Source organism: Pelodiscus sinensis, chromosome 4 (assembly GCF_052426305.1).
Source record: "Pelodiscus sinensis isolate ZL-2025 chromosome 4, ASM5242630v1, whole genome shotgun sequence".
NCBI classification, from domain to species: Eukaryota; Metazoa; Chordata; order Testudines; family Trionychidae; genus Pelodiscus; species Pelodiscus sinensis.
The window spans coordinates 85,323,931-85,345,580 of NC_143055.1; the positions used below are offsets into that span (position 1 = coordinate 85,323,931).

A 21,650-nucleotide genomic window follows, 5' to 3' on the forward strand; every position below is an offset into this window, starting at 1 on the left:
ATTCAGACTGAAAGTGTAAGTTATTAGTGATAGTAATTAACTACTGAAACAACTTTTCAGGGGTTTTGATGGATTGTCCATCTTTTGGCAATTTTGAAATCAAGATTGGATGTTTTTTCTTAAAGATGTGCTCTAGCAATTATATAGGGGAAGTTCTATAGCCTATATTATTCTGGCCAGATTAGTACATCACAATGGTACCTTCTGTCCTAGGAATCTATGAAGAGGCAAAGGTTGTTGGAGTCAGTTTGGAAAGGGTCAAAGGAGTATCTAAGCAAGAAGAGTGATGTGGAAAGTTACTTGGAATACAAGGGTAGTATTGGAGCACACCTGGAAAATGAGGGTGAGGAATTTAAACTTCATGCAGAAAATCAGCGATGCAATGAAGGGTTTTGAAGAAAAGGGAAAACTAGAACTCTTAGAATCTAGTAAAATTGTAAATATTTTTTTCCTTTTGTTACTCAGCTTACTTTGAGCTTCATCAGTTTCAAGGATCCCATTCCCTGCATCGACCTAAATGTTGAGTATAATGCATTGGATAAGCAGTTAAAATGTGGGCAGAGTAATCAAATGATGAATGCATGAAGCAGATACAAGGTCTATTAACTAGTGATTAAATTACTTCAAATGTATACCCTGAGCCCAAATTCACAGCTATGGAAAAGTAAACAGTCCAGCAGAGAATTTGGCCCACTATGGATAAACTTATGAAATCTGTAGAAATATAAAAAGAAAACTAAAATCAGCCTACTCCAGAGCCTGCGTAATTATTGTTCACAAGGCATGTAAAATATTGGGGTGGGAATAGAGACAATAGCATTGAGAGAGCTTTATATCTGTTCAGAATGCTAAACATTGTGAAGTCCTCTCTCACCTGCTCAGTAGATACACCATCCAGAGCTTACCTACTGGAAGATGAATTTCTTATTCTGACATTTGATTACTCATGTCCCATGAGCCCCTGCAGCTTCTCAATCACATGCCACCTTACACTTCTGCTGTTTTCAGGCTTGGCTCAGAACAGTGTATACCCCAACAAACACAGTTTGATCAAGTTGATCTCCATTCCTCATCATGTGCTAGTCTCATCTGGTGGAAAAATCCACAAATGTGCTCAGGAGTCTCCTTCAGCTATCCATTTCTTATCATCCCTTAATTCAGATGCCTCCTTTCTAGGATGGTGAGCTTCCCTACAGGACCATACTGTTCAGGGTAAATGGTCTAGATTTATTAAAGGGTTATCTAACTTGTTTCCAATAGGACTGTCAATTCACATGCGTTAACACATTAATTGCAGGAGTTAATGCTGCACTGCTTCTTTGAAGTGGCACTCGGGTACTTCAAAGGGGCAGTGCAACATGGAGCCTGGGATTAGTTGGGGAGTCCCCAGCTGACCCCAGACTCCACTGCCCCTTTAAAACGTGCGGAGTTGAAACACTGCAACGGCATTTCAAAGGGGAGGTGCACATGACTAATTGTGATTAAATTTTTTAATCACTTGACAGTCCTAGTTTCCAATCATCAAGGAACTCACCTGAACCTGAGATTTGAACTTCTCTCTCTTACTAAGTCTCCCTTTGAATCGCTGACACTGTCTTCACTTTCATACCTGTCCTTGAAAACTACTTTCCCTGTAGCTTTCTCACCTCTGTTTGGAGAGCTGTTAAGTTAGTTTGGTGACTAACCACCTCCCCATTATACTATTTAACTTGTCCCTCTGCCCGTATACTGGGTTCTTAGGTAATGTTTCCTAATACTTATATATCAGACTATTCGGCTTCAGGCTTTTCATTTTAAACCCTTATCAAGCTGAGAAGGATGCAGTTCCTCGCACTGTGGATGTTAAGAGGGCTTTATCTTTCTGTTTAGACAGAACTAGACCTATTGGATTTTGTTTTCCATTGTGGACATGGTTAAAGGTACCTGTGTCCACAAAGTTTAAATGTGTGTCTAGCTGTGTAGTTTGTCAGAATATGTTGCTAGCATTATACAGCCTGAATGTGAAAACCATTACTGACCTTTCCAAACCTTTTAGCTGTATTGCACACGTACCTGTGCTCAGTTGCTGATACTGTTCCTTGTATAGTAACGGTCAGATCCGCTCCAGCGTTCTCTGGTGCTGCATGCTCATACTGCGGTTATAAAGAGTCTTGCTAATCCTGTGCCCCCCTCAGATTCTTCTTATTGGCTGACTAATAAGAGGGAAAGGAGGACAGGGTTTTTGAAATGGACATATGCAACATCTCAAACAGTTTATAGAAAAGTTAGCAACTAGTTCTTCAAATACTTGCACATCACTGTTCCAAGGAAGGTAATACTCAAGCAATTGCACAGAAGATAGGCAAAAATTTCAAGAAGAAGCCACCTGCACGATTGTGGGACTGAAGTTGGCATTGTCTTTGGCCTGCTGGGGATGGCATGGTACATGGAGAACAGGTTGCTTCCCTGCTGATATCCTGAATGGAACTTGCACTAAGAAAGCAGCTAAGATGGCTTGTGATCTTGTGGAATTAGTGGTAGTGGTTTCTGGAATGAGCTTACAGGTTTATCATCCATTTTGTAGTATGTATGATATAATCCAGGATGAGATTCTAACAGCTGAATTGATGTGCATAATATAATGGTTTGGTTCTTTCTATATAAAATGCCATGGCTTGTCTTAACATAGTGTAAATTTTGTTCCTTCCTACTTGCATGCAGCTTCAGGAGGAACACTGGTAGAAAGATTTGCTTAACGGCAGTGGAATTGTGAAACCACTTTTATACATTCTGGGTGTGGATGCAGCTGCACCTTATCCTTACAGAAGATTCTATACGGGGGCTACAATGTGAGGGCATCAGTTTCCAAAATCCTTCTGGACGAGGTGATGGCCACTAAGAACACTGCTTTCCTGGAGAAGTGCATCAATGAACATGTTGCCAGCACTTTAAACAGGGAGCCCATGCTGCCTGGCCAGAGTCAGGACTGAGACTGACCATGCCCAGTCCTGCTTGATCCTCATTGGAATCTTGTGTATCATTGGGATAGGAGAAAAAAGGCATAATACAGGTGATGTACACACAGTAGCAGGAGGGTGTTTCCAAAAGACCCTTGACAACAGACTTGCAGGTGGAAAATTATGTGGAAGTATGCATCCTTTAAATTGACAGCGCTTGACAAGTGGCGGTGAGCCCCGCTCCCTAGCCGCATGGTTTGGCACACTACACTCACGCTGCAGTGCTGTGCCGGGCTAAAATCTACTTGCCCTGGGGGAGTAGATTGCTGTAATTGTCAAGCCCTGTAAAATGAGGCTGGCATATTCAAAGACCATGCAGCACCTTAAGTTTGAGAGAGTGGTTAAGACAACAGAAGTGTAAGATAGATGTGAGACCACCCTGCACTTTCAAGCTTAGGGAATAACAGGCATGGAATCTTTTTCCTTATAAGTGCACCAAACTTCAATGGCTTCTACCCACAGGTGGGAGTAGACTTCTTGTTCCAAGAGTTGCTTGTGAAAAGAATCCCTGAAGAGGAATTGAGTAGGGGAAAAAGGTGGAAAAGACAAACTGAACAATACATCCTACTTTTATTATGCTAAGTATCCAGTAGTCTGAAGTAATGAGTCCAGGCATTACACAAGTGGGACAGACCATTTGAAAACAGAGGCATAAGTGATCCAATATTGTGGGAATTGATGCAGGTCATGCTACAGGAAGGGCAGGGCTTGAAGTCTGGTGAAGTCTGGTGACCAAAACATGCCTCAACACAAAGGAGTGGATGAACATTGCTAACTAAGCACTAAGGAGTCCAACCATATCACAAAAACCATATACTCAGTACAGAAAAAGACTTGGAAATTTGCCTGAAACAATAACAGTAGTTACAGCAGCTTGCTTGAGCAGTAAGAAGGAAATGAGGGAATGCAGAGTTTGTAGGGACCTTTATATACCAGCACTGGGTGGAGCACAAGAGGACACTGGAGCTGACTCAGTGCATACCATTAGGGGAAAAGGGGGGCAGCTGTGTTTGGGGCATGCATTAGAATGAACATGTGCAAGCATTTAAAGAATTAGAGCTCATTCAACATGATTTGTGTCTATCTCTCTTGCCCTATTGAATGACTTGCTTACTAAAGAAATCTACAAAGCTGTCAGAGGCCTCCATCCACTTGTTCAAAGCACTATGCTTTGGTGTGGATGCTGCATTTAATCTGCTATTCTTCAATCAATTTCAGATCATGTTCCATGTGCTTTTCTTCCTGGATGACAAAGTGCACACTGGATGCCACTTTCACAAAAGATAGGAAACTCAGTTCACAAAATGGCAGCTATTTAATCTATCAGAGTTAAGATTCCAAGTTGTCAATTACCTTTCTCTCTTTTTCCTCCTTAATCATATGAATAACTTTGACAGTCCGCTTCAGGCAATGAAAGATTAACACACTAAAAATGCTTTTTGTAGACCTCTGACTTGGACATATCCAGTGTTAATCACTTTGTATACTTTTTTTAAAGCCATGTTAAATTTATTTCACTGCCTATTGATACAGGTTAACCTTACTGGTCCAGCACCATTGGGACCTGACTAGTCCTGAAGGAGGGGATTTGCCAAACCAGGGAAGGATCCTTCCCTCATAGCCATGCTGCCACTGGGCTAAGGTTCCAGTGTGCCCCCACTGCTGCCTCAGCCCCCCAGTGCTCTCCCTGACCCCATTGGGGCCAGGGCTGGAGCTCTGTGACTGGGGCACAGGAGGTAGGGCCAGAGCTCCCTGGCTGGCCCTAGGGCTGGAATTCCCTGGCTCCTGGAGCACCAGGGATGAGGTCAGAGGTCCACTGCCATAGCCAGACTAGAGCTCCTTGGCTGCGGGGGCCAGAACTCCCTTCCATGCCCTCTACTCACACACTATGGGCTCCTGGCTGAGTTGCCAGTGCCCTGTCCAACGCTCGTGCCCCACCTCCCTCTTCCTGAGCTCTGTGGTCCATGCAGGACCACAGAGTCCAGGTTAAGGGAGGTGTAAGATACAGTTGTATAGGACCTATTCAATATTGATATGTACAAAGCCTTAAGCTTTGCTTTTAGGTATTGGATACCTTTCTGGTCTGATTATTACATAATGTTGGGACTGATTGGCTACTGTTATCTTGTAAATTTTGAAATGTTTCTCTTGTTAATTGAGTATATATTAGTGTGAACTCTTGCTGCTTTAAAATTGAGTTCAATTTAGTTTCATGTCTGTTAAGTAGGCACAAGTTTTTGTAGGTGTACATGTCTTCTGCACCAAGAAGAAACTCAGCCACACCTGTGCTTGTGTAGACATTTTAATAAGACATGCAGGTGCATGGAATACTGCTAGAGTGGTAACTATAGAATGTGCAAAAAGCTATAAGAACTGTTTACCATTGTACAGGATTAGACACTGAAGCACACCCTACAGCATCCACTGCTGAAGCCAAATTCACAAAAGCAGTGGTGCAAAAAAGTGTAGGGCTTATCCACAGAGTAATGAACTCTACAGGAGTGTTTGTAAAGTCTACACTAATTGGTCTTAACATTTAAATACAGCATAGCATTTGTAGTTCTACTGGGTCTGTCTGGACCAATTAAGGTACATGAGGTAGGTGTTCTTGAAGTTACATTGCTAGCACACATTACAATAGAGACTTCTCTATGGGGTAGGGGTAGATACATTAGACAGACCACCTGTTAAACTGCAAGCTAGCCCATTTCTCATCTGAGGTGACATGACTTGACAATACTTGCAAAATGAAATGCTGTAAGTGAACATTACAAACCCCCATAGTACTGTGTGCTCTTACACACGACCATAGGTTTAGTCAGATGAATTTTTTTTGATGTGACCATGTACAAGGAGTGGCATAGTATTTTAAAAATTCTGGAGTTGTACACTATTAAACTTCTGAAGTTCATTAGGGTTAAGGCCTATAGTCAGGTGAGTTGAAAGGATCAATTTAGAAGCAACCAGTATGCGAACCCTTTAATATGAATTATCTGCCTCAAATGGATATATTCTGCATTGTACAATTAAAAAAATGACCTAAGAATTTGTCACATTACAATTATTTGTATTTTAGACAAATTGAGTGCACCATAGCAACAGATTTATACAAATGATTTGTATAAATCATTTATAGATCCATACTTAAGGGATGGGTTTGTACCATACTGCTGCTGTTGGAAAGGAATTCTAACATTTCTGCATTAGACAAAAAAAATCTTGCTTTAACTCCAGAAAGTTGTCTGGATTAACATGAACTACATCCCTGCAGAGTAGCCCTACTGAATGCTATTGTACAATTATTAGTGCTTTATATTTATCTACAGAACACACAATCAAAACACAAATTGCTCATTTTTTGAGACTACATAATTGCTGAAATGGGGAACAGCTGTAACTGGCTTAAGCATGGACAGCTAAGTGATTATTTCCAGTTTCTACAGGGAACAAGTATCACACAAACATGTAAAGTTTGAATTACAAAACACTCATTCATGTTTAATAGGTGTTAATGTTATTTTGTAATATTAGATAAAATGACATTGTATAAGGTACCTGATTAGTAGTCACTTATTCCAAGTACATGTAGTTATTACATGTTGTCTAACTCTTAGCAGGGTCTACTAGTGCCACAACTTAATCAGTAAAGAAACATTGTACATTTATATATTTGTTTTAATTAAAATTGCTGCTGACTGTACAACAAAGCAGCCATGCAATTAATATATCCAATAAATGTCTTAAACTGAGAGTCATCATTGCAGATAACAGTGACACAGATCCAGTTAACTTATCACTGTTCCTGGAATGTTTCATTTCTCTATATACAACCATGATGCATTGCAGTTCATGCATTTAGTTAAATAAATCATTTCTTTAAGAACCCTCTTAAATGTATGTGTCATAGAAAAGTAACAGAACTATAGTTTTCTTTTATGGCAATGCAAAAAAAATTCAGTGTCCAAGGTTCCCCCCTCCCTCCTCTACATACAGATGGCAGTGCTGGGCATTATATTCCAGTGTACTAACAACTTACCTAGAAAGAAAGACAGCACATTCAGTATTGTACATGCTTTATTAAAATGGTACTTGTATTTACAGTCTCTGCAGAAACAAACCCTCCCAAGCCTTGCAGTCAGACACCCACCCATAGATGCACACACTCACACACACCCTCACTATTGTGTTGTGAAGGCTAGGCTCCCAAAAAATTGGGGGGGGCATGGTGGGGTGGTTTAATTTAAAAAAGCATGGGGAATGCATTTGGCCATCAATGCTAATTCAGTTTATGTATATTAACAATATGGTAAGTAACACTGAGCAGTCCTTTTCCATTCTATATACAGAATGACATCAAGGTTTACCAGTCAACAGAACATTCTAACTTCAGTCTCAATGGTGCTTGTAGTGACTTTGAAATCACATATTGGGGGGCTTTCCCTTAAAACAATTCAAGTCTATTTAAGTGAAATAAGGCACAATTAATATTGATTTAGGGGAAGGGCAAGGGTAAAAAGCAGGCTTCAGCTGATAGATGTTGCAGAGAAATAAGTTTTTCCAGATCCTTTTGACAGACAGATCCTTGTACATCCTTCAACTCTGCAACTTATGCCAAGAGAACTGAAGGTTTTTCCCCTCTGTCAGGGCTACTATTGCCCACATACAAGAATTTGGGGAGGAGGGGGGGAAAAATATCACACTAACACTAGATTCGGTAGCCCAGATTTCTAGTATTGATGTGCATGCGTAAATATCGTTAATGCTCAAGGAGAAAACATGAAACAAGACTCAACCCTCATTTTCTTAACTTGCTTCAAGAGCCTGTAAGTGTGGACTGTGAAGGCTTCATCTTACTGGTAAGAGTAAGGGTTTGGGGTTTGTTTAGGTGGTTTTTTTTTTTTGCCTTTTACCTCTTTGGCCCCTCCTCATTAATGAAGCCTTACCACACATTACAAATAAACTGCAACAAAAAAGTATGGCAGCATAAATACCTAATATTCCAATCTTCATTGTGTTATTTTCCTTGTACAAAACCTGTTGAATGTTTTTTTTGCAGCAGATGAACTGTACCCAAAGATGCAGGACATTCTGTGATGGGGGAAAGAGGTTGCAGTTCTGAAGGCCCCTGACTTTGGTTGTTTACAAAGTTCAATCCTGTTTAGTGTGATCCTTGATATCCTCTTCGTCTGTATATTCTGATGGTTCTTCCCCTGGTTTTAGAAGTCTACCTACGTAGTCATATTTTTCTGGAAAAGATATTTATATATCAGATGAAGATACTTCCACTTAATGTCTTCCCCATAACTTCTCAGTACTGCACAAGTTATTTTTCCCTTTTATGCTAAGTTTCTGATCCCACATCACTGCAGTCAAAAGGAATTTAACACTGAAATCAAGATCAGACCCTGATATCTTGGTAGAGATTTCTAAGTTATCCATTCTTAGACCACACTCTCTCAACTAATACGGTAGAATTTTCATCCTGTATTTCTACCCTTTGCAGCCCCACTGATTAGTCAATTTTCTAGCTGCCCTTAAATCCAAACAGGCTAATCTCCTGTATGTTATGAAAATAATGCAACTTTAAGACAAAAGCTCAGTACTAGATCCCAAAAAATTACTTTCCAAAAATAGAAAAATTAAATGGAATCTACACTGAATAGCTTATGACTACAGATGCCATATTCTCTGAAAGTGTCAGGGAGCTGGTATGTCAGTGTAGTAAAATTCTATACTTAACACATGAAGTCTGAAATATTACACTTCCTATTTTTATCGCTATGTAAAAATACTAGAATTAAAACGCCTGCTAAAGATGAAATTAAGTCAGAATTCCCTTTCCAAGAAGATAAACAGTACAAGTATTGCCACAACTTCTGTACAGCAAGCAAGAAACGTTTTTAAAAGCCCCCTCTAATTGTCATTGTGTTGACAAATTCAGTAGTATAGTTTAAAAAGTTACCTTTAAATTGCATTTCCCATTCTCTAACACTTTCCATTTGTACAGCGTTTAAGTCTGATAGGTCGTCATATTCATCTCTGAGTGCATCTTTATCTAGACAAAAAGTTGCTAGTCCCCTTGAAGCATCTCTTCCAGCAAATATTCCATATGGGCCCTCTGAAAATAGAAAACAAAATTGATATTTTCAAAGTTTATAGTCATTGACCTCAACACTTAAGTAAGATTGGTGTGTGGCAGAAACAGCAGTGTTACAACGCTGAAAAGCATTTAGTGCTACTGCATCTCAATGGGCATTGTTATGAGTGACAGGGAGAGTGGACAAGAGAAGCAAAGGCAAGAAAAGTAAACATTTATCAGTTATCTGTCAAGACCAAACTATAAGTCAAGCTGGTGTCTTATGCGAGTCATTTCAAGTGCTTCTGCTTTCTGAGGCTGAAGGCTCAAGAGAACAGAATGACAAAGAAAACATCTTTCTAGTAGGAAATAGTACATACATACAACGAACATTTAAGTTTGACCTTTCCTCAAGTCCTGGCAACCTCTCAAGGGTGGAAGAACAGCTATTTAACGTAAGACCAGGGTACTGGTCCACTCACTTCACCCAGTTTTTATGAACCATGACACTAAAGAGTTACTCTTATGAACTTAACACTATGAAATGGGAATTGAGGAAGCAGTTACACTGATTTGATTCAGTTATTTGATAATGAAGGTCTGTACTGCTAGATATCTAACCAGCTTATTGCACAGTGGAGTCAAAGTTGCAGCATGTCAGTATTTAAGGAGGCATCCAACTATTTTAAACCAGCATTCTTAGCTATATTGAAGTTTAGTTTTCTAACCCAGTTTATTTTCATTGTGTTTTACAGCTGGCAAAAAGTAAAGTTGATGAAAGTCCAGGGTTCTCTATTCTGCCACATCTACATTTCAAACACTGCAGTAGTGTCCTAAATTATTCCCATTCCCAGGTATTTATTCCCAGTAATGGAAACAGATCTACTGACCTTATTTGTAAAAACAAATCTTAAATTTGGGAGTTTTTCAGCTACCAATTTAATCTTAGATGTTATAAAAGACTACAGCTGTGTAACCCTTTTGTTATTTGTGAGAACATTATCTGGGAAGTTACTCTATTTCTGAAGAGCATACCAACATTCATAAACATCTTGCCTCTACTTTTAATAGTTTATCCAACTAGACATCAAAGGGGAATTTGACAGGCAAACAATTACCCAATTTGGAGTTTGACCAGAACGAACATGGATATAACCTCTCTCCCCCCCCCCCCAAAGCTAGTTGATTCACCTGCATTAATGCAGTTGAAACAGGCTCAAGGATAGTAGTGCCATGCAGGTGATTACTGCGTAGGTTATTTAGATGACCCCAGAAAACAATTCTGCTAATGAAACTTCAAGCAATCAAATAGAGTTACTATATAGAAAGCAAATAAGCCTCACTGATGGGCATAATTTCCTGTTGAGATTAGTAAAACTTTCCAGACTTTATTTTAAGTCATTAAGCTTTTAAAATTTGTCCTTATATCAATTAAATTGCCATAAAGTTTTTACATAGAAAAGTATCCCAAATGTTGCATGATTACAAATTAAAAGTCACAAAAGTTACCATCAACAAATAACTGCAATCAAAGTGTTTATAAAGTTAGGATTCCTCTTTAATGAGGGTGCAATAGGAAAGTAAAAGCTATAGTAGTCCATTGCAGTGTAAAACTAAAAATTTCCAAGTGTCCAAATTCCTCTACATCAACACCACAATATATAACTTTTGGAAACTGCTAGGTACAGAAACTAAAACTCAGTTGCATACTATAGTTTGAAGCACCAACACTCTAATGTGTAGCAAGTGAAAAAAAATTAAAAACCTAAATGTAAAGTTATCAAAATATATTTGTTATTGAAGCTAATGGTGACATTACTTGTGTAATATAGTTATGTGATAGAGATTTCAGCTAATAGTGCTCTGTCAAATGTAAAATGCAAACATTTTTAAGACAAACAAGAATTGCCCGCTTCTGCCCTCTGCTGAGGTTCTTGTGTGGTACTAAGCTGGTTCTGAACCTCTAACATGCATCTACGATCCTGCTAATGTTAGCAGCACGTACAGTACAAATATATAACGTTACAGATGTGTACCCTCTCAGGCACCTTTTCTTGCACTCTGATGAGTCTATTCTACCTAATATCTGCCTACAGTCCCAAAAATTGTGGGACGTTTGTTAGCAGTGAAACAATATTCACATTTAAATCATTGGGGCAATTCACACCTCTCGGATCTCATTGTTCAAGATATAGCACAGTGATCTAAGTTCACGTGTACTGTTCTATTCACAAACAGAATCAAGTGAAAGCTTAGATTCTTCAAAAACTGATAATGTTGCCAGATAATGCTGTGAAAGCATTTATGACAAACAGGCTCTACCACTCAGTTTTTTGTACAGCCTGCAGAGGCCCAGCCGCTCCCCTCCCCCCAGGCCCATTAGGGCCTGGGTGCAGGGGAAGCACACAGTTTCCTCCACCCTGCCAGAAGCATGTAGCACTTCCAAGTGCTGCATGCTCCTGGTAAGGAGGGAGGAGACTTCATGTGCTTCCCTGCCCCCAAGCCTCGACTGGCCTGGGGATAGGTGGAGCATGCAAAGTTTCCTCCACCCTACCTTCACCCTGCAAGGAGCGCATAGCACTTCGAAGTGCCATGTGCTCCTTGCAGGGCAGGAGGAGCTTTACACCCTCCCCCGCACCCAGGCCAATCAGAGCTTGGGGGTCGGGGAGCTCAAGAAATTTTCTCCACCCTGCTAGAAGCACACAGCACTTTTCTAAGTGCTGTGCGCTCCTCACAGGGCAGGGATAGGGCAGAGGAAACTTTGTGCGTTTCGCTACCCCCAGGCCGTAATTGGGGTGAGGGAGCATGCAAAGCCTCTTCCCACCCTGCCAGGGCTAGGGGTGCTTAGTGGGAAGGGGAGGCAAAGGGGCTTCCCCCACCCTCGGACCAATCATTGTCTGTGAGTGGAGAAGCCCAGAAGCATCATGACCCCTCCCCTTCTACTTTGGGCTCTGCCCCTTCTGGGGCAGCCTGCAGCCACTTACAATTTTTTTAAAGTGTCCCCCAGCCAAAAATTTGTGTCCACCTCTGATCTTACAGCTAAAAAGACCAAGTCTTTTCAGATCAGATATTTAGTACTCTAACACTTTTTGTGAATGGGTGGGATGGGGAGGGGGAAGAAGATGCCTGTAGCTGGGCTCTGGGAAAAAGGGGGGTTGGGGTACCCTCATGAATAGTATGCAGAGAGTGTGTGTATATATATAAATAAAATTAGGTGTGTCTGTATGAGTCCATCTATGTGTCTGAGTCCATTTGGTCAAGAACTGCTCCTAAACGTTAAGAGCTTGGACCCCCAAACTTGATTTACAGATTCCTCCTATCCTAACTTAAAGAGAGGTCAGAATTTGGTTGTGCCAAGAAAACGGGAAGTCTGTGGAATAGGACTGTTTTCCACAACAGGGAAAGGGAAAGGGATGGAGCAGAGATGCAATACCGACTGTGGCCACTAGGAGCAGCAAGCACAGGGGAGAACTATACTGCAGAGTGATCACTGGGGACAGCACACACCATCAAATGAATGACCGGCTGAGGCTCACCCTCTTGCCTGCCATCGGACACCAAACCCTCCCCTCCACCAGGCCTTTGACTGCAATGCCAGAGGGGATGAAGGAGAAAGCCCTGCCAGACCGGGGGGGGGGGGGGGGGGGGGAGAAAGGAGGAAGGGGAAGAAAGAGAAAGCCCTAGTTCACTGGGGAGGAAGGGAGGGAAAAGAGAAGGCCCCTGCCAACTGGGCCTCCTCCGCCCTGAGCCCCTCCTCAACCCCCCACCCTGAAGGACCTGGGCAACACAAGGTAAGTCTTTAGTACTATATATGCTGGGCTCGCCGAACTGCGGCAAGCCCCGCTCTCCAGCGATCTGTGCATGCACAGATTGCCCAAACCTGGCTCTTTCGGGTTGCAATCTATTTGCCATTTGTCAAGCCCTGTATATATGCACCAATTGGCTGAAATTTACGAATCTCAGCAGAGAGCGTACTCAACAAAAATACCCTCTAATCTGTTTTATGCCACCAAGGAAAATAATAGTTTTCAAATAAAGATTTCAGTGTGAATAAAACATTACTCCAAATTCATGCATTCTAGAAAATATTTTAATTTTTTAAATGTACCAGGGGGGCGGGGGACAACATGCACCGCCACCATTTTCAACAGTCAATTTAGACTTACTGTTGAAACAACAGGTACATCTACATTGCATGGCTATTTCGGGATACTGGAAGGTATCCTAAAATAGCTACCCCGCATCTGAACAAGTCACCGGTTATTTTGAAATAACGGGCGTGCTATTTTGACATCCCTGTAAACCTCGCTGCACCAAGGTTAAGTGATGGCTAGAAATAGCATGTTATTTTGAAATTTGACACTACATAGACGTGCCAAATTTCTAAATATTTCGAAATAGAATTGAAATAAGATACGCAATTTGCATAGTGCAAATTGCGTATCTTATTTCAAGTTTAGGGTGCTGTGTAGACACACGCAAAGTGACTGACATGGCTAAAAGTGGATTGATATTTTGCAGGCTATCGAAGAAGTGTGCAGAACTCTCAATATACCAGCTATTAATAGCCTTTAGTCTATTGAAGCATTTTAAGTCTTTATCATCATCATTTTAGCTCTATTTACAGACCTGAACACTGATAGTAACTTAAAAGGCCAGAGCAATAGGGGAAGGCCTCTAGTCACTGAAGTAGTAGAACCAAAACCAATTGACATAGGCTTCCTACATAAAGCAAGTGTTTTCTAATGGGAATACGTGGACTAGAGATGTAAATGGTCAGGGCTCGACAAATAATACAATCTACTCGTCCGTGGTGAGTAGATTGCAACCTGGAAGAGCCGGGTTCGGGTGATCTGCACATGCGCAGATCGCTGGACAGCGCGGCTGGCGAGCGGGACTTGCTGCAGTTCAGGGAGCCCTGTAAATGGTTAACTGATAAGTCTAATGCTTAACAGGTGAGCTTACCAGTTCTGGTTAACCAGTAGGGGCTGAAGCAGTTCAGGGGCTACTCTAGCCCCACAGGACTCACGGCAGGCAGGAATTTCACTGGCTGGCCAGTGCAGCCCCTGTCTGTGGCAGGCCTGGCTCAGCCAACTCCCTCTCCCATCATGTCAAGAAGGCTTCCCAAGAGTCAAGAAGGCAGCCCTTGTGAGCCCTGCTCCCACGGAGGCTTCACTGTGGGCTGTGCAGTATAAAATCTTAAATAAGCTTTATACTACAGAGCCCAAAGTGTAATCACTACGATTTTTAGCGGTTAAACAACTGCATTTCTAAATGACTTTTTACATCTGTAACATGGATTGATGTGTCTAAGCAAAAGGCTTTTTTTTAAAAAAAAATTATTATTAAGACTTGTTCTCCATGCAGTGCTTTTTTTGTTACGGTACTGCCCAGTATGCAGTACCGACACCTCCAGACAGAGCTCAACAACTTTTCCCCTGGATTACCAGCACTTTTTTTTTTTTTTAAACACAAAAAAAAGCACTGGCTCTATATATCTAGAATAAAAGTTTATCAAGATTTTACAAGCTTTACGGCTAGTTCTTTGGTAAGCTGCACATAATGTAATATTCAACCTACTGCATATTATTCCAGTTTGAAGTCCTCCTTAAGAAGAATTAAATTCTCTGCCCTGTTAACTAAAACAGGAAGTTAAAGTCAATAATAGTAGTTTAAGGAAATAAAATTTCCCATTAAAAATAAGAATATTGGTAGATTACAAGTTAGTGAAGTTGTCATTTCATAGTCTCTCTCAAAGCAGGTGAAGTGACCTTTAGAATTGTTTGCTCTGCAGACCCTACGAAGGAATTATGCATCCATCATATATTGCTGACAGCAAAAAATAGTTACAGCAATGAGACCTGTAATTTCCAATTGTCTCTTTTCTAATAAAGTGGATCAAATATTCCTTTTCTGCTCAAAATATAACATGTTAATAGAAAAACAAAAGAATTTCTTTGTCTAAATGCTACATTTAATGCTAGTCCTTGAAATAGGACTTCAGACAACATTTGGCAACTGAAACGGCTATCTTTCAAAACTGATTGACCTAAAATTGCCAACATGGATTTACTTCATATTCCCTCTTAATGAAAGACTAGGTGAAGGTAGTGAGAAATGATAATTCCAGAAAATGAACTCATCTGCTATACAGACAGTCCCCGGGTTACGTACAAGATAGGGACTGTAGGTTTGTTCTTAAGTTGAATCTGTATGTAAGTCGGAACTGGCGTCCAGATTCAGCCGCTGCTGAAACTGACCGCCAGTTCTGACTTACATACAGATTCAACTTAAGAACCCCAAGTCAGCTACTGCTGAAACTGATCAGCCCCTGATTCCAGGAACCCGGGGCAGAGCAACTGTGCCTCGGGCTTCCTGTAGTCAGCGCTCGTCAGTTTCAGCAACAGCTGACTTGGGGACGCCTGGGGCAGAGCAGCTGGGGTGCTGCTGGGTTGCTCCAGTGGCGCCGCTCCTCCGCGCTACTGGACCAACCCAGCAGCACCCCAGCTGCTCTGCCCCAGGCGTCCTGATTCAGCCGCTGCTGAAACTGACCAGCAGCGGCTGAATCAGGACGCCTGGGGCAGAGCAGCTGGGGTGCTGCCGGGTTGGTCCAGTAGTGCCCAGAGCGGCGCTGCGGGACCAACCGGCAGCGCCCCAGCTGCTCTGCCCCAGGGTCCACAACAAAAGCCTGGTCTGCTGGGGGGGGGGGGCACACTAGCTGCGTCCCCCCCGCAGACCAGGGACACGGGAAGCAAAGCCACAGTGGCGGGGTGCCTCGCCTCTGAGGCTTTGCTCCCGGTGCCCCTGGTCTGCTGGAGACAGTCCCCAGCAGACCAGGGGCACCGTGAGCAAATCCGCAGCCGCGGCGTGTTCCCCCGCTTCTGAGGCTTTGCCAGAGCAAAGCCTCAGAAGCGCGGGACCCCGCCACGGCTGTGGGTTTGCTCACGGTGCCCCTAGTCTGCTGGGGACAGTCTGGCAAAGCCTCAGAAGCGGGGGAACACGCCGCTGCTCTGGCTTTGCTCGCGGTGCCCCTGGTCTGCTGGGGACAGTCCCCAGCAGACCAGGGGCACCGGGAGCAGCTTTTCTCGCCCCGGAGTTCGAGGTGGCTGACCGCTGCCTGTGAGCTTCGGGGTGAGAAAGCCCCGTTCGTAAGTGCGGATCCGACATAAGTCGGATCCGCGTAAGTCGGGGACTGCCTGTATATAATTTCAGAGAGTCTGTCCAAGAACTCCTCCTAAACAGTAAGAGCTAGGACCACCAAATTCAGTATACAGCTTCCTCTTATCTTAAAGCAAGATCAGGGTTTGGTTGTGCCAGGAAGATGGGATGTACCTGAAATGGGTTTCCTGCTCATAAAATTATACAGAGAATCACCAGTCAAGTGAAAGGGATTGGCTGGAGGTGCCACTCCCCAACCCCTGCCACAATCCAGGACTGTCCCAGCCTCAAGCCTCTCACCCCTAGGTGCCTTTTAAGGATCGTGGAGGGGGGGGTTGAAGCCCCCTCTTACTACGCCTGATTTGTACAGAAACATTGCTGGTTGTTCCCCTTCATCAGGGAACAAGGAGAAGCTGCAGTTTGCTGCATTCCTCCATCTGTCTGGAGAGTGCAAGGGGCAGACAAACTTTGAGCATCCTCAAGTCAGGGACATGCAGCCCTCACCCGGCTGTGCCCACTGGAGCTGCAGCAGCCATGGAGAGGCACTTCTCATCTGGTCCCAAGCTGCTGCGCTAGTGAGGGCTGGAGTAGTCCTCTCTCCCTGGGGCAATCTGAATACTGAAGCCCTCATTCCCAACCCCACCTCAGAGCAATGATTTAAATGAAGCATGTACCTTTTATTTTAAAAAAATGAGTTCAGGACCTGAATAACACCAGGTAAATCTTAGAGTTAGATATAAGCCTTCCATCACTCTCTGCTGCAGTGATTCTAGAACACTTCCCAAAGAGGCACCAGTTTCTTCTAAAGTAAGAGAAAACATTCAAATGCTGTTGTTTATAAGAGAATTCACTGAACATAAATTTCTGAACAAACAATATCCACATTATCAGATATGGATTATATTGTTTGCTTCTGCTGAGCCCTTCTGTAGCTGTTACCCAGTTAAAAGATTTAATAAGTTGCCACTCATCCATACTTAAGTTGGAGTTTGTTTAAAAATATTTTTTCAAGCTGTTTTGGAACAACTTCATTTGCACTTAAAAGAGAAGCATCATAGAGCTGGAAGAGACCTCAGGAGGTCATCAAGTCCAGCTCCCTGCCCAAGGCAGGACCAATCCTAACTAAATCAACCCAGCCAGGGCTTTGTCAAGCCGAGACTAAAGAACCTCTAAAGATGGAGATTCCACCACCTCCCTAGGTAATCCATTCCAATCCTTCACCACCCTCCTAGTGAAATAGTTTTTCCTAATATCCAGCCTAGACCTCACCCATTGTAACTTGAGACCATTGCTCCTTGTTCTGTCATCCGTCACTACTGTGAACAACCTTTCTCCATTTTCTTTGGAACTTCTCTGTAGAAAGTTGAAGGCTGCTATCAAATCCCCTCCTCACTCTTGTCTTCTGCAGACTAAACAAATCCAAATCCCTCAGTCTCTCCTCATAGGTCATGCGCTCCTTATCATTTTGGTCACCCTCTGCTAGACCCTCTCGAATGCGTCCACATCCTTTCTATAGTGGGGGGCCCAGAACTGGACACAATACTCCAGATGTGTCCTCACCAGAGCCAAATAAGTTGGTGCCAGTATATTCAATTTAAGGAAGGGCAAGATGCTTGATCAGAATGGTTTGTGTTAAGTCAGTCTTGTGCCATCTCAATCCCATGTAACCTGTAAAACTCTATGGTTTATTTCTCCTATATATAAAACAGACGATAATCCTTCCTTTCTCCCATGCTTTGTCATGTCTGTTTAGACTGTACAGGGCACGGTCTAAGTGTCTGAACATCACACAATAGGGCCATAAGCAACTAGAGGTCCCACTGAAAATACTATAGTATGAGCAAACAGAAAATGTTGACGGACCTATTTTCAATATTTAGCTCTTGCATAGCACTCTTCATAGAACGTGCTTATCTTCAGTGCTATTTTAAAGAAATAACTTCCTTTTTTGCGAGAGGGTAACAGCAAGTAAACATTGCAAGGACACGTACTTCTACAACGCCCCCAAAGGCTTCTCTTATACAGTGCAATATGTACAACCATGCTCTATTTAGGTACAAATAGCTAATCCTAAATTGAACAGAGTATGACAAGAAGTACATACAAAAACATTTGTAACAAGATCTACATACAAAAATACTGATCAGATTCACCACTACTATATTTATTATGAATACAAGCTATACAACAATGAGCATGCTCCAACAGTCCAGAAGTCTCATTGAGACTTCATTATATTTTGAGGGCCAAAGATTGACACAGATAAAGTGGCTGATTACAGCCATCTTGAGTTGCATATTAGAACCAGAATATAACTTCCTGCAATATATGAACTTTTGTATAAAATGCAATTCATTCAGAACATGCTTGCTCTCTTAAAGAGAAAATTATATACTACAGTTTGTCCTCTGTTAACCAGGACTGTCTGCCGAACCACAGATGTTCCAGGACCAGAGAGTCCCAGTCCAAGGCTGGGCTGCCGAGCTCCCCACATCTAAAGTGCCAGGTATAATGGAGTTAGGCTGCCCAGCAGGGCCAGAAGCCCAGCATGCAGGGAGTGAAATAGCAGATTAATGGTACTCCAAAAGCGGTGGGAGGGGCCAGAGAAGGTAAGTCAGCAGATTCATGATGCTCCACTTCAAAAGTGCTGTGAAAATGTAGGAGAAAGAGTGAGGTTCCAATAATTCAGTGTGCAAGAGGTTGTGTCATGAAGGGGAGCAGATAGCGGGTTCACAAGCTGCAGGTGGAACCCCAGTGGACCACAAGTTGCCCACCACATGCCTAAAAACACTAAGCTCAGTCCAGGGTTGGGGGACCTTTTTTATGTCAGCAGCTGCGGACTCACAGAAAAAAAAAAAAAAGTCAGTCAGGGGCTACATAAGAGAGAGAGAAAAACAAACAACTCCCAAAACAATAACTCCACCTCACTGACATGGCACCAGAATGAGAAGCAAAAAGATTCCCCCACATTTCCTTCATACAGCCCAGCCAAAGAGAATCCAGGCTAGTAGATTTTGTGGGGCAATAAGTAGTGCATGTGGCTCAGATCTGGCTCTGGCTCTCCTGACTCCAGCCCACAAGCCTCTGGGCTCCTCACCTCACAACAGGCAGCTGGTGCTCCAGCCCCACAGGAAGAGCTGTGAGGGGGAGGGGAAGGTGTGGGGTTAGAGCACCACTGTGAGCTCCCCAAAGCTGGGGTGGGGGGGAGCCCAGAGCCTCAGGGGAGAGTTCCACGCAAGCGGGGGGGGGGGGGGGGGGGGGGGGGGGGAGGAGAGAGAAGGGCAGGTTGGGCACCCGGAGGTCTTAGGTTCCCCACCTCTAACTTAGCCCAACAATCTATAACCCATTACCCCCTCTTTTTGTCCTGCAGGTGTTAACAGGCCAGTATACCTTGAATGGTCTCCAGAATACGTGCTAATTACTTATGTTAAACAACCTATTCCATCTTGCATTTAGCTGTCAGGCTGAGTATCATTCCCAAATCTGAAGAAATGCTCGTGCTCGAAAGCATAGCTGTTACCAACCAAAGCTGTTCCAATAAAAGCTATCACCTTGCCCATCTTGTCTAATATCCTGGGACCAACATTGCTACAAGCTACATTTAATTTAAGTACATTTTATTTAATTTAGCTCATGAAAAATCAAATATAGGCAATCTGTGCCAGAACACATTTGTTTAAAAAAAATGCAAACGCTACGTAAGTAGTACTGATATGTGAACTTTTGCACAAGTCAGTTATCCTGAAGTTAAAATTTGTAGTATTAAGAACAGAGGTCACTGTGCCATGAAATAAGCAAGCAAGTCTTCCATGTGTTTTCAAGCTGTTAAAGCTAGAAAGAAAAGTCGACAAATCAACATGCACTTTGACCCACCCTCTAGTAGCACAGATTGAAAAACGAAGCACTCCGTACCTACACTAAGATAAAGTCGAGCAGAGTCAGCATCAGCCCCACACTGTTTCAACTATTTCAGAGGCCACTTGACATTTCAGACAGAGCTCTCCGTGCACGAGTGGTAGCGACGAGGGTGCTGTAGCTGCAAGACCAGAAAGGGAGAGAGCAGGGTCTTCAAGACCCTTTTCCCTGTGGCAATCTCCAGCAGCACTCGGCTGCCTCAAAGCAGACAGCCCGCAAGCGGGCGGGTGACTGAGGCAAGCAGCGAGAGCGGCAGCTTGCAGCTTTGAACCCCCTTCCCGCCCCAGCCACATGGATACGCGCCGCGCACGCTTTGCCAGTCCTCCCAGTGCCACACCAGCCTCACAGCGCAGCCCGAGCACCCGCCGGCCAGACACAGCGCCGGGCCTGCTCCCCGCTGGCAAGGGGAGGTCGGGTAGAGCCGCGGCTCCCTCGCCGGAGAAGGAGCAATCGTGCCACGGCCGGGGGCCACGATCCCGCCCCAGCCGGCTCCTCACCAGGCCCGTAGAACTTGCCGCCTTTGGTCACGTCGAAGACTTTGCCGTTGACGGCCAGCAGGATGCGAGGGGTGCGGGCCCCGTCGTACTCGTGCAGCTGCTCCAGCGTGAAGTCCCGCCGCTTCATGCGGGGCAGGGAGGCGGCCTGGCTCTGCTGGGCCGCGCCCCCCGGGCCGTTCCGCTTGCCCCAGCGCAGGTAGAGCCGATAGGCCGCCAGCAGCACCAGCACCAATAGCCCCACGTTCAGCAGCATCCCGCCGCCCGCCGCCCAGCCTCCCCCCGCCGCCGCGGGCGGCTCCTCGGCGCCCCCACCTCCCAGGCCGCCGCTGCTACCCTCAGTTCTTAGTTTCCCATCCCCATCGTCCGCCATCACTAGGCCAGCGCCGGCTCCTCCCCATACGGGCATGAGGGAAGAGCGAAGGGGCGAGGCACATTCTGCCCCCTCCTCTGCCCGCTCTGATTGGCCAGCGGCAGGACACGTCACCCTCACAAGCTCGCGCCAAACCCACGAATTAGACTCAGACACGCCCAGTTGCTTAACCGCCCTCGCTTGAGAATCCGGCACGGGGGCGCCAGAACGCGCGCGAGACACGCAGCCCGCTGAGAAGGAGGAGGAGCTCGCGCGCGCGCGCACACGAGCGAGACAGACAGACTGGCTGGCTGGCGTTCAGCTCGCCTGAGCTAAACTCATGCTGTTCGCTGGGGCGCGCGCGGGTTTTGAGCTACTGCGCGAGCCACCGGGCAGTTCAACGGTGGAGCGCGCGAAACGTCTATTTAACGCGCGAGCCGCAGGTGGGCCCTGAACTCATCCTTGCTGAGAATTTGCCCTGGGCGGCTCTTAAGGCGTCGTGGCTACTGCACTGAACAGCCAGGCCTCGAGCCCATGGTAATAACGGTGCTGGACAGCTCGGTTCTCCAGCCCGCGGGTGGCTTGCGGATGGCCCTCATACTGCCCCAGGATCTGGCAAAGGACACACACAAGACTAGCACCTGCTGAGCGGAGCAGGG

General features: G+C 44.3%; 2 protein-coding genes across 9 annotated transcripts in view; one reads left to right on the forward strand and one right to left on the reverse strand.

The window, feature by feature from the left end:
* LARP1B (La ribonucleoprotein 1B) overlaps positions 1-7,737 on the forward strand; it is a 116,474-nt gene extending 108,737 nt beyond the window's left edge. For all 8 annotated transcript variants that reach the window (XM_075929961.2, XM_075929954.2, XM_075929955.2 and 5 more), the window contains one exon: positions 214-7,737. Coding sequence is in view for 7 of the 8 variants with exons in the window: in XM_075929954.2 (XP_075786069.2) it covers positions 214-287 (74 nt within the window). In the remaining variant the exon portion in view is untranslated. The remainder of the gene's footprint in view (positions 1-213) is intronic.
* PGRMC2 (progesterone receptor membrane component 2) lies at positions 7,053-21,071 on the reverse strand. Its single transcript, XM_006127885.4, has 3 exons — positions 20,643-21,071; positions 8,959-9,114; positions 7,053-8,242 (listed from the first exon to the last, which is right to left on the reverse strand). The coding sequence occupies exons 1-3, from the start codon at positions 21,046-21,048 to the stop codon at positions 8,145-8,147; spliced, it is 660 nt and encodes a 219-aa protein (XP_006127947.1). The 5' UTR covers positions 21,049-21,071; the 3' UTR covers positions 7,053-8,144.
* Positions 21,072-21,650: the final 579 nt, after the last annotated feature.